Source organism: Cavia porcellus, unplaced genomic scaffold (genome assembly GCF_034190915.1).
Source record: "Cavia porcellus strain 051 isolate PalLab524CR breed Dunkin Hartley unplaced genomic scaffold, mCavPor4.1 scaffold_40, whole genome shotgun sequence".
Classification (NCBI taxonomy): Eukaryota; Metazoa; Chordata; class Mammalia; order Rodentia; family Caviidae; genus Cavia; species Cavia porcellus.
This window is the reverse complement of record NW_026947523.1, coordinates 4104216-4118045: the sequence shown is the minus strand read 5'-3', so window position 1 is coordinate 4118045 and position 13830 is coordinate 4104216. Positions and strand designations below refer to the sequence as shown.

The 13830-nt window shown below is 59.1% G+C and overlaps 1 protein-coding gene across 1 annotated transcript in view; it reads right to left on the bottom strand.

The window, feature by feature from the left end:
- Phf21b (PHD finger protein 21B) overlaps nt 1–8395 on the bottom strand; it is a 53604-nt gene extending 45209 nt beyond the window's left edge. Inside the window, exons 1-2 of the mRNA XM_063243932.1 lie at nt 8196–8395; nt 7324–7389 (exon numbers count right to left, since the gene is read on the bottom strand). Coding sequence (XP_063100002.1) covers nt 7324–7389; nt 8196–8249 — 120 coding nt within the window. The 5' untranslated portion in view covers nt 8250–8395. The remainder of the gene's footprint in view (nt 1–7323; nt 7390–8195) is intronic.
- Nucleotides 8396–13830: the final 5435 nt, after the last annotated feature.

The window sequence follows — 13830 nt, the reverse complement described above, 5'->3', positions numbered from 1 at the left end:
TGACAGTCTTACTATGTAGCCCAGGCTGGCCTCACACTCATGGAGATCTTCCTGCCTCAGCCTCCCAAGTGCTGGGATTACAGGGGTGCACTTCCACATCCGGGTCTTGTTGCCTCTCTAACATCGCTTCTCAAGCACGAACCACAGCCAAGCACTGTGCTGCTGGGCAATGCACAGTTCCATCTTCCTGCTAAGGAACCTGAATCTCCAAGAGGGGACTCTGTCCTGACCTAAGAGTCATCAACAGACAGAGCTGGGTTTATACCTCCAGTCCGCCCAAGTGTAAGCCTCTGCCACACGCCATTCAGAGACAGGAGGTAAAGGCCGCCAGAGGGCACTCTCAGAGGGGACACCTGGGGGGCCCACCACTGGGCCGGCAGACACCACCCTCAGAGGCCTCCTCAACCTCACCCCATGGGCGCCCACAGCAATCAAGGCTTCCACAGCCTCTGCCGCTAGGACCAGCAGGTCAGAGCCCACAGCAGCCACCTCCACCGCCACTCCCACAAGTAAAATTTAAAAAAGGCCCCAGAGCCCAGGACTGGGTTCCTGAAGAGAAGGCGTTAGAGGGGAACCTTGCGGAATCTCAGGGCTAATCATCCTCCCGGCAGCTCTAATGAGCCACCGTGGGATTACCAAAGTTATTATCAGAGTCATCGTGCTGAAAAAATTTTCACTTAATTGAAATCAATCCTTCAGTTCCGAGGGCAGGTGTTTTAAGATGCTAAAACATCAAAGCAAACTCTTTGTCTCTATGGACCTCTCCCAGGGGTGGCAGGCAATGGGACACCTCAGGGGAAAGGGGACCGGAGATGGCATACTTAGAGAGTCCACCAAGCCCGGGGGCAGCGACAGGCAGCAGCAGTGCTAGTGTCTACCCTCCATCTGACAGTCTCAGGACACATCACTGACACCCGCCAATGACCCAGGGGACAGGTCACATTCCCACCATGAGCAGGACACAGAGCTCAGAGACGCACAATGACCTGCCAAAGGCCACTCAGCCAGACACAGGGACCTGGGACACAATGCAGGACATAGCTGGACAGGAGCCTAGGGCTGGGGTGCAGAATCGCCAGCCTCATTCTCAGCCCTGCTGTCTGACCTGGTCACCAGCCAACCCCGCCTGACCAAGTCCCAGCAAGTTCCAACAGAAGGGGGTCGTCCCGGAGGTGCTGGATCAGACCCTTGAAAGAGAGGAAGGAAGCAGCCCCTTGGAGCTGTCTCCCAAACCCTGCAGGGCACACTGCGCCATCACCTGGCAGGTGCCCGCTGTGGCACGTCAGCACCTCGAGGGAAGAGTGTGAGCACAGGGGAGCAGTGACGGTGAGGGCTTAGAACGCTGCGTCACCCCCACTTCCACGTGCCTCGTCTGGGGGGGGGTCCTGCTGGCAGAATTCACCTGAGTCGCACTCAGCAGATCCTACAGCACCATGCGCACGTGAAAAGCAAGCTGAGGCCAGCGAGGCCAGCAGGTCTGCCATCAGACGAGGACATTGGCCTGCGGTACAGACCAGCCTGCAGGACGCAGCAGGCAGACACGCCCGGGGCCGCATCTCAGGCTGCGACCTGTCCCAGCCAGTACGAGTTACTTTCACAGAACTAAAACTTGTTTTAAAAGTAGGGTTCTGCTTTATCTCTTTATTACAAAAACAATAGGCTGCTGGTCACGGTCTCTCTGCCCTCGACCTCACCCCTGAGCAAGAGGACAGTGGTCATCTTCCCGACTTCACTCTCGTACCGTGAGCCTGGAGCGGTTTCACACGGTCCTGTACCACACAGATCTCACACACAGCATGTTTAGTGGCGATATCCATATAAATGCCATTTGCCATTATATATACTGTGTAGTCAATAAAATCAGTGGGAACAAACTAAGTAAGAATCAACTGTAACCAGTAAATACAGCTAAGTGCCTGTGACTGCATCGTCTGAGCAGAAGCTGCCCACAACCTCCCTCACAGAGGCCCCACCCCCCAACACACACACAGCTTCTGTTCTCGCCTCCGAGGGTCCAGGGGAGCAGAGGGAGGACCCCGAGCCCACCCTCCCTGCCTAGGCACTAGTCCCTGGACATCTTTTTTTCTTTCCGGTTTTCTTGAGACAGGGTCTCACTGTGCTGCTCAGGCTGAGCTCAAGTTCACTATGTAGCCCAGGCTGGTCTCCTACTTGCAATCATTCTCCTGCCTCAGCCTCCCGAATGCTGGAATTGCGGTGCTCTTTTTTTTTTTTTTTTTTTTTTTTTTTGTCTTTTTCATTTTTATTGGTACCGGGGATCGAACTCATGACCGCCTGCTTGCAAGGCAGGTGCTTATGCCGCTGAGCTAAATCCCCAGCCCTGTCCCTGTGCTCTTGATGTGTCGGTCACCTCCAGCCTCCCCTCCCCAAGTCCCGCATTAGGCCCACTGTCCCTACCAGAGCCCTGGGCCCAGCTGACAAACATCCACCCTGGGAACCTGCTCTCCACCACGGCCCACGCTTTCCAGCATGCCCTGAAGGCTTCTGCCAGGCAGGACACATGCAGCCCGTCACTCCCCTTCCCACCCCTGCCTCCAGCCTTTAGGATTTCCTCCCAGCTCTGCCTGACCATTCCCCGGAGCCCTGAGGCCACATCCAAGCCAGAAACAATACAGACACCCTTTGGGTGTCACCACCCAGAAGGTGCCACCTCCACAGCCCTTGCCTGAAGTTCTGCCCCCACCTCCCTCTCTGTGAGATCTGCGAAAGCAAAGGGCTGGTCCTGGCGGTCTCTGGGCAAAGACACGGTTCTGCAAAGCTACGTTCACTTCGGGCCTGCATGGCTAGGGGTCCCCTAGGACCAGACCATCACCGCTCATCCTCACAGCCCCCTTGTTCTGAGAACACAGGAAAGGGGAGCTGAGCAGACGCCTGGCATGGAGCTCATGTGCAGCACAATGATGACGAACCTTCTAGAGCTTTCTACAACACAAACAGCCTGCTGCAGCCTGGGTACCGCAGGTTTGCCGCCCCTGGATAAAGCAACAAAAAATAGCCACCAATGTGACCGATCAAGACAGACAATGCCTTTACTCCTGGAGACACGGGAATGCTCAGGGTGGTGGAGGAGCCCCTGCTCCAGGGCCCACACGGTCAGGTACGGCATGAGATGACCCCGCGCCCCAGTAAATGACAAATAGTGGGGAGCCACCAAGAGGTTGTGCACTAAGGGCTCCAATGTTAAAACACTCTGGTAAAGAGGTAGCAAAAGAGACACCTCCCCTGCTCCTAAGGGCCAAACCCTGAGCCGATGCACCTCCCGTCAGGACGTGAAGGGTTAAACAAAGCGCTCCATCCTTACACATCCACTACTGGAGTGCCCTGCGTCGCATCAGTATCGACGCCCCATGCAGTTCGGGTCACTTGGGAACCCCACATGCAGTCACAGAAGGATGCGTGCCAACAGCGTGGAGTCTGCTCAGGGCCAAGTTCAGCACAGCACCTCTGGAGGGTGGGGGTGGGAGTGGTGACAGCCACACGGTTTCTTTCAGAGGTGAAGAAAATGTCCTAAGACAGAAGGAGGAGGCCGGGGTGCCAGGCATGCAGTGTGCACGGACGGAACTGTGATATAGTTGTGCTGTCCTCTGGTGGAGGCTCGAGTGGGACCAACAGGGTCCAGCCCCTCTCTCCCTCCCACGGAGACAAACGTGGGGCTTTGGGAGTCGGCACAGTTTTGCTCTGGAACCAGTAAACAGTGCTGCTTCCAGCAGGGTGGGACTCCAGATGGGGAGGACTGCCAAGAGGCTTGGGAGAGGCCACCTGTGGGTGGGGGCGGGTCCCTCCTGGCTCTGAGCGGCCAGTGAATCACACATGGGGACAGGCCAAGGGCCACATACATAACGTCCTTCAAGAAGACGGATTTTTATGGCCGCTCCTGAAGATGGCCTCTCGGAATCCAGAGTCCATCAAAGGGCCAGACTGGGCAGCACTCGAGGCCCTGAGTTCACCCCTGAGGACTCCCCAGTGAGTCTGCAGAGGCAGGGACAGGACTCCAAAGGCGGGTTCTTCCAGGTGCTGTCCAGGTAGGACACTCGAGGCGTCAGGCCTGGAGCACTGAGGGAAGAGATATATTTATGATGGGTCTGTTATTTACACAGAAGTGCTTGTCGCTTGACAATTTAGATAAAAACGTTACTGCCTCTCTGCATGTGCTGCAAAACCACTGGAGCACCTAATGGGGTCTCCACACATCGTACCTTGTCAGAAAGGAGGGTCCCAGCCTGGGCGGTCCCCAGGGGCCACAACTCAGCTGTGATCTAAGCCCCACCCCACATTTTTCAAGAGAAAAACGTGAACCCTCCCTTTCCAACAGCAAGGTGTCAGGGGTAGTTCTGTGTTTAACCCGGAGCCCCCCATGATGGGAGAGAAGCCAGGCGCAGAACTTAGCCACCTACTTCTGACCAACACCCTCTACTTCTCCAAGTCCTTTAAACTCTTACAGCTGTTTCTAAAGGTAACAAAATTCCGGTGCCGCCCAGGGCATGCATGGGAAATGCGAGGCTGGGCCCTGAAGACCGGACCACCACTGCCCTACTTCTAACCAACGTGGACAACGGGGTCACCCATTCATTTCACTGCCGATCTCGTTCACCACCCGCATGTGTACTTTTTAACTGAGACTTAACCTTTACATGTGATATAAATGGGGGTAGCACGCATACACGCACGCACGCACATCCTGGAGGCGGAGATGCTAAGACTTCTCCCCAAGTAATCCTGTAAGGGAATCATCATCTTTTCATAGTCTGTTACATTTAAAAAAGAAACTCTGACACACCAGGTTTTTCAGTCCCACTCTCTCCAGTCTGGCTCCTCTGGGCAAGTTTTGGGGTGTCCCAACACAGCCTCTTCACATTCCAGTTCTGCCCAGTCACCTCCATGCCTGCTGACTGACCTTTCTCCAGCCACCACACGAGGGGAGACAGAGGGGTGTGCTCAGCCCACCCCGCCATCCCTGAGCGATCTCCGCGCCGCTGGGAAGAGCCAGGCGGCTTGATTAGCATGCTGAACCCGGCCTCAGCCCCCTCCCTTCCCGCTTTTATGAGCCCTTGTTGTATAAAATGCCACAAAGGGAGCCGGAAAGGCAACACACTTCCAGTTACAAACAAGTTCCGACGGCCTGCCAAACCCTGGCTGCAGACCAGGTGCTATTTTTAGGCATCTAAAGGAGAAATATATTTTAAAAGACCGGAGGACCAAAGTTTTGTTTCTTTTCTGTTAAACTCTTTCTCCCTCTCTAACACACACACACACACACACACACACACACACACACACACACACACACAAAGATGGAGGCAGGCTCCTCTGCAGCCAGCCTCCCTCGAGTTCAGATTTAAAGGCAAAGGCAGCCTCCGGCTCCGGGTGCGGGGATGCTTCCCTTCCACCTTCAAACGGGGTTTTCAAACGTTCGTTCTAGCCTTCTCTAAATTCCTGCGTGTCGGATAATAAATAGCTACTCATTTCCCATCATCATAAAAATTTAAGCAGCCTGGAAACAGTTGTGACCATACAGAAGCCACGATCAAAGCTGAGCTCCACTCAGTCACTCGGAACAGGGAAACTAGTGCACGTTCGGACTAACACGGAAATACATTTTTGCAAGGAGAGCTGCCCGTTTACTGCCGTCTCGCCGTCTCTCTCCGCGTCCCTCCTCTACTCGGAGCCTGAGTCTGCAACTTGCCGCTTCACCCAGTGGAAAATCGGCTCCGTACAACCTCAGCGACCTCACTGTACCAGATTTGGTGATGTGGTTTTTTTTTCAAAGAAAGTATCTGATTTGATTCCGCACAGTGATTAAACATCTTTGTGCTCCGCGGAGAAGGGTCTTCCATCCCCTCCCCCCCCAAAAATGGCATCGAAGCAATCAAAATGGTAATGCGGGGCCCGGGGCCCCTCCTCCCCCGAACTCCTCGGGCGCCCCTCCGGCGGGAATGGAAGCTTCCACGCCCGGACGGGGGCGCGCGGCCGGGGCTGGGGGGCCCAGACACCGCGGAGGGGTGGAGGCATTCGTTCGGGCCCAGCGTCCAGCCAGGCGCCCCCGGACCTGGTCCGGGCCCCCGGAACTGCCGTCTTTCTTTCCGGTCCCCCTCCTCTCCCACACGCTCCCTCCCACCACTTTTCAACTTTAAGATCCGATCGGAGCCCCGGGCTTCCGAGTTGTCCCTCTCCGGGATCCCGGGCACCCCGCCAATGTCCTCCAAGCCTCATGGGGCGCACCCGAAAACCTAACCGCCCAGGGGGTGGAGAGTGGGGGAGGGGCGCCCTGGGGGGCGACCGAGCTATCCAAGTTTGGTGCCGGCGGCGGTGGCATTCCGAAGGAAGCGCGATCGATGGCCCGGTGGCTGACCAGGGCCGGGGGGGGCGGGGGGCGCAGGGGCTCGGAGAGGGGAGCCTGCGCCCCCGCGGCCGCCACCTCGTGGAGCCGGGCTCACTATTGGCTGCGCAGCTCAAAGTTCTCCGCTCGGGCGGCGGGGGAGGGGCGGGGGCGGCCACGGAGGGCGGGGGCGCGCGGGGGGCGGGGCGCGGAGGCGGGGCGGGGGCGCGCGACCGGCCGGGCTCTGCCGCGGCATCTGTTCGCGGTGCTGAAACACGAAGCGCTGAGCTCAGCGCAACTAAGTCACAATGGACAACTTTTCCTCCTCGGAGGGGGCGCGTGGGGGTCGGCGGCTGCGCCCCCACCTTCCGATAACGGGAGCTTCTTATGGGTCCTCTTCTACCCCTAAGGCCCAGAGACCAAAGTTAGGGCAGAACCCAGAGGGGGGTTCCGGGGGCGCCTTTCTTTTGTTCCACGAGAGCTGGCGTCAGATTCCAAGAATAAAAAGTGAAGCCGGCGAAGTGGTGGGGAGGGGGCGCTCAGAGGAAAGGCTTTTAGAAAAAGGAGTTTGCTTGGGGTCCAGAGACTGCTTCCCAGGAGCCCTGCAGCGTCCAGGCCCGAACTGCCGCCCCCGCTGCCCCATTCCTACCCGGCGTGGCGCGGGCGATGGGTGCCCGGGGATTCCGCGTCCCTAAAAATACGGTCATCAACTCAAGATGGAGGCCGGCCCCGCGCCTTGGAGGTGCAGTCCATCCTTCTCGGCCACTGCCGGGGGCCGGTGCTCCCCCACCCACCCCCGCGCCGCGCCCGGCTCTTTCTTTGCAGAAAGGGGGCCCAGGACTGTAACTTTGAGGACCGGAGCCAGACCACCGGGGAGGTCTAAGCAGGGAGCGCCCACGCTGGCACTTTTTAGGGTTCTGCCAAAGTACCTGGCGACCCCTCCCGCGTCCTGGTCTGGGGTGTGAGGGGTACACAGGCCGCTCGCTTACTTGTTTGTCGCCGAGCGCTGCGATCCGAGGCTGCCTTTCGTGGAGCTGCTTCTTGAGGTCGCCGTTCTGCGGAGACACCGAGGAGCAGGCTGAAGCCGGGGTGCGGGGAGGAGGGGGGTTCGGTGCGCCCCAAGTTTCTCGGCCGCGTCCCGCACGCGCACACGGCGGCCGGGCAGTGCGGCTTACCTGTGGCTGCCGCCTCATCGGGGCGCCTCGCGGGGCGGGGCGGGGGCGCAGGCCACCCGGCGGCGCGCCCCGAGCCGGGCAAGCGCGCAGGCCAGGGTGCGTGTGCACGAGTGAGTGTGAGTGTGAGAGTGTGCCAGGGGAGGGGGGAGGAACAAAGAGCCAAGTAAACACGGCGAGTCCGTGTCGAGCAAAGCTCATAAATATTCAAGTCGCGTCCTAATCTCCCAACACACACACACACACACACCCGCGCGCGCCGCAACACCGCTCGGGCCCCGGGCGCCACGCCGCCGCCACCCGCCCGGCCAAAACTACTTTGCACAGAGCGAGGTGTGCGGGCGTGGGGACCAGGGAAACTGAGGGGGTCTCCATGATCTCCCGGGAGAGCTCCCGTGGGGTCCACTCGTGCACCCAAGCAGCGCAGCGCAAACCCCGGGGCAAGGACGGGAAAAGCTGGGTTCGGGCCCCCGTGCCCCTGAACCCACGGTGCGGCATCGCAGTTTGGGGCGCAGGGGACAAAAAGTGAGTGCCGAGCATACTTCCCAGCCCCCGGGGGGCGCTAGAGGTGGGGCCCCGGCCCCGGAGACCCCGCGATCTCGGGGAGCGAAGACGCGGGGCTCGCAGCTCGGGAGCGCCCCTCCCCAGTCCCCGCCCCGCCCCGCCCCGCACCCCCGCCCGGCCCCTACCTGGTGGCGGGAGAGTTCGGCGGCGCGCGCCTCGGGCCGGCTCTGCAGCTCCATCGCAGGAACTTGGGCAGCACTTTGCGCGCACTTTGGCCCCGGCGCCCGGGAAGTTGTGCGGCTCGGCGGGGGCCCGGGCCCGGCGGGAACGGATCGGGACTCCTGCGGCGGCGGTGGGGGACCCCAGACCCTCACTCCACGGCCCCGTGCAGCGGGGCTGGCGAGGGGTAAGAAAGGCGGCCGGGCGCCGAGCCCGGGCCACCCAACTCCTCAGGCCGCCCGGCGACTCGCGCCGGGTCCCCGGGCTGCGGGCGCGGCCTGGCGCATGGCCTCCCGGCGCCCGCAGCCCCGCACACCCCACGCACGCCCCGCCGCCGGCAGGGACTATATTTCCTCCGGCGCGCGCGCCTGGATCTCGCTGGGCCTCGGCAAAGTTGTGCCTCGGCACGATGCTAATTCGGCAGTGCCCGGATGGAGCGGGCCGGGGCGGCGGGGGTGTGGGGCCGGGGCCCACCGCTCGCCCCGCCTACCCGCTGCCCCGCCCACCTCCCGCCCCACCCGCGCGTGCGCACTGCCGCTCCTCCGAGGCCGGGCGCCCCGAGCGGAGAACAAAAGTGTCAGCCTAGAGGGGCGCGAAATCCGGACCCACTCGAGCTGCAGGCGCCCACGACGTCCTCATCTGCGTCCGCGGCAGATCCCCCGCGGGGCTCCCCTTCCCCGCTGGACACCATGCCCTTTTTCTCCCGGCTCGCTCTGCGCCTTTGCTTCCTTTGCTCCTCTTCTGTTCGTTTTAATCTTGCGTCCCGCCTGGGTCGGCACCGAGCGCTGCGACTTAGACAAATTCAGTCTTGTGGCCGGGGGGGGGGGGGGGGGGCACCTTGCTGCTTAAACAGTGAGGAAGCCGATCTCTCGGCTGCTCCCTGAATGACTTCCTTTTTACACTCAAACTCTCAAGAGATGTCACCGGACTTTTAAAGACTGTTGTTAGAAACCGTAAACACGCCCAATCAATGTGGCAGAAACATCATAGCTACAACTTGTGGGGATCACATTTCCAAACTCCCAGGCTGGGACGCACATCGCCGCCCTGGAGGGGGCGCGTCGGAGACAGCGTCCGGGTCGGAAGCCCCCTGGTGTGGGCGGAAGGCGCTGCCCGAAAGGGCTCGTCCTGCTTCAGAGTAAAGGTCTGAAGGATGAGTGACATCTTCGCGTTCCTCCTGGACGTGAAAAGATGGCTAGACGCGTGCGCCCCGAAACGCCCCTTTCAGCACGGTCTCTCCTACTGGCATAGGAATCGGTGGAACCCCGGTACCCGAAGCCCGGATTCTGCCCCAGGCCCACAGTGATGTTCTACCTCCACTGGGACCTTTGTCACAAATGACTTCCAAGGGAGTTCCCCAAATATAAAGGGCTGCCTATCCCTTCCCGGTGCCTACACTTCAGACAGTGTCAGCTTTGTTACGGCGTGCAACAGGAACGCATGTTCCGGGTGGTTATGATCCATTTAGTGTTTCCTGGAGATGCAGGACAGAGCCTGAGGGGGCTCACGCTCCCCACAACTCCTGGGGTCAACCCGGCTCCTGGTGGTGTCCCCCCTACTTCCTGTGGTTGGGTTTTGTTTTGTGTTTGTAGCCTCCTGGGGACGGAAGGCAGGGTGTCCCGTGCCAGGCCATGGAGCTACAGCCCCCACTTGGCGCCTTTGCAGGACCCCAGCTATCACTGGGCATTTTGGTAAAAATGCAGGTAATTTCATCATCATCGCCACCTACAGTGATTAAACCCACAGAGAGGACACTGCAGTCACTCCTGACCCACATGGACCCACAGATGTGCGCTAGAGGAAGGCGGTGAGTCCCTCTCAGCGGAGACTCCACAACATCCTGTGCCCGTTTTCATTCATTAATGTGGGTCACAGCGATGATCTGTGATGGTGACCCTCTGCCCACGCTGTGTTTTCTGTTACAACTTCCTGCCTCAGCAACCAAGGTTCCAGGTTGTACCCAACCGGGAGGGAGCCCTGGGCCCTGCCCACTGGCCCTCCCTGCCTCAGCCTGGGCTGAGACTTCCCTCTGGAACGCCCTTGTCACCAGCTTTTTAAAAGCCCTCCTGGTCCTCCAGAATTCACTCTAAATGCTTTTTGGGAGAAACGTCCCCTCCTTTCTCCATGAAATTCCTGATCCCCTGGGGGTCACCAGGCAGCCCTGACTTAGCAGTGGGGCCATGCATCTTCTAACAAAGGTGACAGTTGTTTCCTGATCCCTGGATCCGGAGCCACCTGGAGTCTGGGCATCGGATAGAGCAGGCACTTTCTGGGGTAAGGAGGGAGTCAGGGCCCCAGTGAACCCAAGCAGGCTGAGAGCGGCATTCTGGGTAGGAACAGCCAGCTGCACTATGGGTAACACAACAGGGAGACCCAGAGGTTGGTGCCACATGGTGTGAGCTCAGGAGCCAGCAAGGCAGTGTGTCTCCCTCCCTGGGGAGACTGGAGTGGCCCAGGCGCTGAACTACTCCTGGAGTCCCTATCCCAGCAGTCAGTTGCCCTGAGCTACACACACACATGCACCTGCCTCAGGGTGGCCCCGTGGGCTGGTCCTTGTTGCCCCAGTACTGGGCGCACCTCGAATAGATTCCGGCTTTATTTCATCTGTTCTCTGTAGAATGCCTGGCTGAGATGGGGAACAGGCACTGTCCTCCCATGGGTTTTTACTGGGGGGGCCAAGGTCCATAGAGCCCCGCAGTGGGCTGGGAAGAACCCTGAGTGCGAATTTTAGGGTAAAAACAGGGTTTTCAGGCTCTCCACATATGAAAGGCCAAGGTGATCTATGAGAAAGGACCCTCAAAGCCACAGAATAAGCATGGATTCCCACCTGTAGGTGCAAGCCCCCAGAGCTCAGGTTCGTGGAGAAGTAAGGGATCCTGCAGAGAACCAGGCACGGGAATCCTCATTCCGGGTCCTACATTAAAAGGTCACGACCCATGAGAGGACCACACAGCGGGGAAGGATCTGGGGTGGGGGGACAGTCACATGAAGATTGGAGCACAGTAAAATCGTAACACTGTCCAAGCTTTGCTCGTGCTCACAAAGCATCAGCCTTCACAGACCCTTAGCCAGGCCCAGTGTATGAGTCTGGAACTCCCATTTTACAGATCAGAAAACTAACACCTGGGGCACAAAGTTATTTAATGGGGCTGAGTGTGCAGACTAAAGAGGAAGACACCAGGACATAGGTTTAGGTGCTTCCTCTGTGGGCCCCAAGGGACTTGGACAGGTGACCAAAGCTGAATTGGTTTCCAGTGATGGAAAAGGAATTCTGGTTGAGGAAACAGCAGAAGTTAAGGTCCGGAGGTCGGCTACAGCAGAGAACTTTGGGGACCTGTGCTGTGCCACGGATGGAAGGAGAGAAACAGCACATTGGATCCCAACGGCCTACACCACCATGCCGGATTGTTAACAAGTTACCTGAGGAGCTGGGATTTAGCTCAGCGGCATAAAGCGCCTGCCTTGCAAGCCTGTGATCGTGAGTTTGATCCCTGGTACCGATTCAAAAAAAAAAGTTACCTGAGCAGGGAACCTGACAAAGGCGTCTACACTGGTCTGGAACCCAGATCAACCGTAGCCTGTGGTGCGGTCTCAGCAGGGTACAAGCCTGACCCTGGGTCACGGCTTTGGGTGCATGTGCCTACCCCCCCTCCTGGGGAAGGCGTCCTTGGTGTCAGTCTGTCCCTGGGAGGTGGGTGTGATGGTCCTGCTTTACAGACCGGAGAACCGAGGCCCAAAGGGTATTGTGACTCCCAAGCAGCGCCACTGTCACTGGGGCACTGTGCCTGGCAGGGCTGCCTCCTCTGAGGCTGGACGGGGCACTTGGTCAGCTGGGGACTGAGGTCTCTAGTCTGGGAGGCCGTGTAGTGGTGTCGGGGACCTAAGTCCACCTGCCTGTGCCACAGGGCTGAGGGCAGCATGTCCCTCTCCTTCCTGTGAAACGGGAGGCCAGGCCTGGCCAGCCACACACCCCACAGCTGAGGCCACTCAGGTTCTCGGGGACCATCTGCCAGGCGCTGGTGGGAGGCCCCTGGGCAACCTCCAGGCTGCAACCTCCCAGAGCGTAGCACATCGCCCCAAGACAGCAGAGCGTGTGCCTTCCTGTTGTCCTCCGCTGTCCCCTCCTAGCCCATCCTAAGCACCCTGTGCATTCGGGCTCTCGCCTGGGTCCAGGCACAGAGCTCCCAACCCTTGACATGCCCTGATGAGTTTATGCTAATGTGGTGACAGGAGTGAGGGGCTTGGATGCCTCGGGACAGGCTGCCAGAAAGGGCCAGGGCTGATGACCACAGCCAGGGCCCCGCTGAGCTCAGGTCCAGCAAGAGCCTCCATGGGGAGGGCACAGCAGAGGTTCTGAGGCCCCAGGGCTGGGGCTTCTGCCACTTGGGAGGGAGGGGAGAGACCAAATGGCTGTCACCCTGCATGTGCTGCCTGCTGGCCAGTGAACTGAGCCTCTTCCTGCCCGTGGGGTGTGGCTGGCGAAAACACCCACTGTTTCTAAAGGACTTCAGAAGCTCAGCGACACTGCCCTGCGTGACACAGCACCCGGGACTTTGCTCCCTTGCCCAGCCTCTTCCCCGTCCTTAGGGGGCCACCCAGAGCAGGCAAGCTTTGGGAGTTGCAGGGAGGAGCTTTCTGTCCTCAAACGCGTTTCTTCACCTCCTCTGTAAGCAGCAGTCATTGTAAATGGCAATTCAAAAGCCAGAGAAACTGGCCTCAACCCAGCGACGATGTTCAGGAAAGGCTCCAGGGACCGAGTGCCATCCAGGACAGCGGCTGTCAGCAAGATTGTCCCCTGGCACACCCTCTGCCCACAGCAGCTGGTGAAAGGAACTTCTGTGGCTTAACAGATCACCGGCATCGGGACAGGAATCCCACTGCCCAAAGTTTACGGCTTTGTCCAGAGGGTTAGAGGTGGAGCTGTGGCGGCAGGGAGCTGAGATGTGTGCACAGCACACCATGAGCCCGTCCTCCTGGAAGTGCCAGCTGTGGTGAATGGGTCATTCTCACAGTGGGCCCATTTCATAGATGACAGACAGAGGCTGGCCAGAGCTGGACTTGACCCTGTGCTCTCTGCAGTGCCTCTGAGCCATGGCCTGGGACAAGGTGGTTAGGGTCCCTGTTGTACAAGGAGGAAAGTGGGGCACAGAGAAGGTGAGGACTTCGCCCCGATCGGCTGGCCAGCAGCAGAGTGAGGAATCTGGCCCTGGCTTCGTGCCTTCCCTCACTCAGGGGGATTGGACCAAGGATCTTCATTTCATACCGAGCTATGTTTCAGTCCAGTTTTTTTAAAAACTGAATCTCCTGAAGTTGCTAAATTTCCCAGGCTGGGTTCAAATTTATGATGCTCCTGCCTCAGCCTTCCAGAGTGCTGGGGTGATAGATGTGTGCCTCCACCTTGGGTACTTCCTGTTCTTAAAGAAATGACAGTGTTTGGGAGAGGAGATGGCTGTTGACAGGGCTGACAGAGAGGACTATCCTGGAGAGGCAGCAGCCAGCCAGGGAACCGGTATGCGTTTTGAGGTCGTGAGACAAGGTGTTGCTGTGGAGTTTGGGCAGCCTTGAGTCCACTGTGTAACCCAGGCAGGCTTGAACTCATGG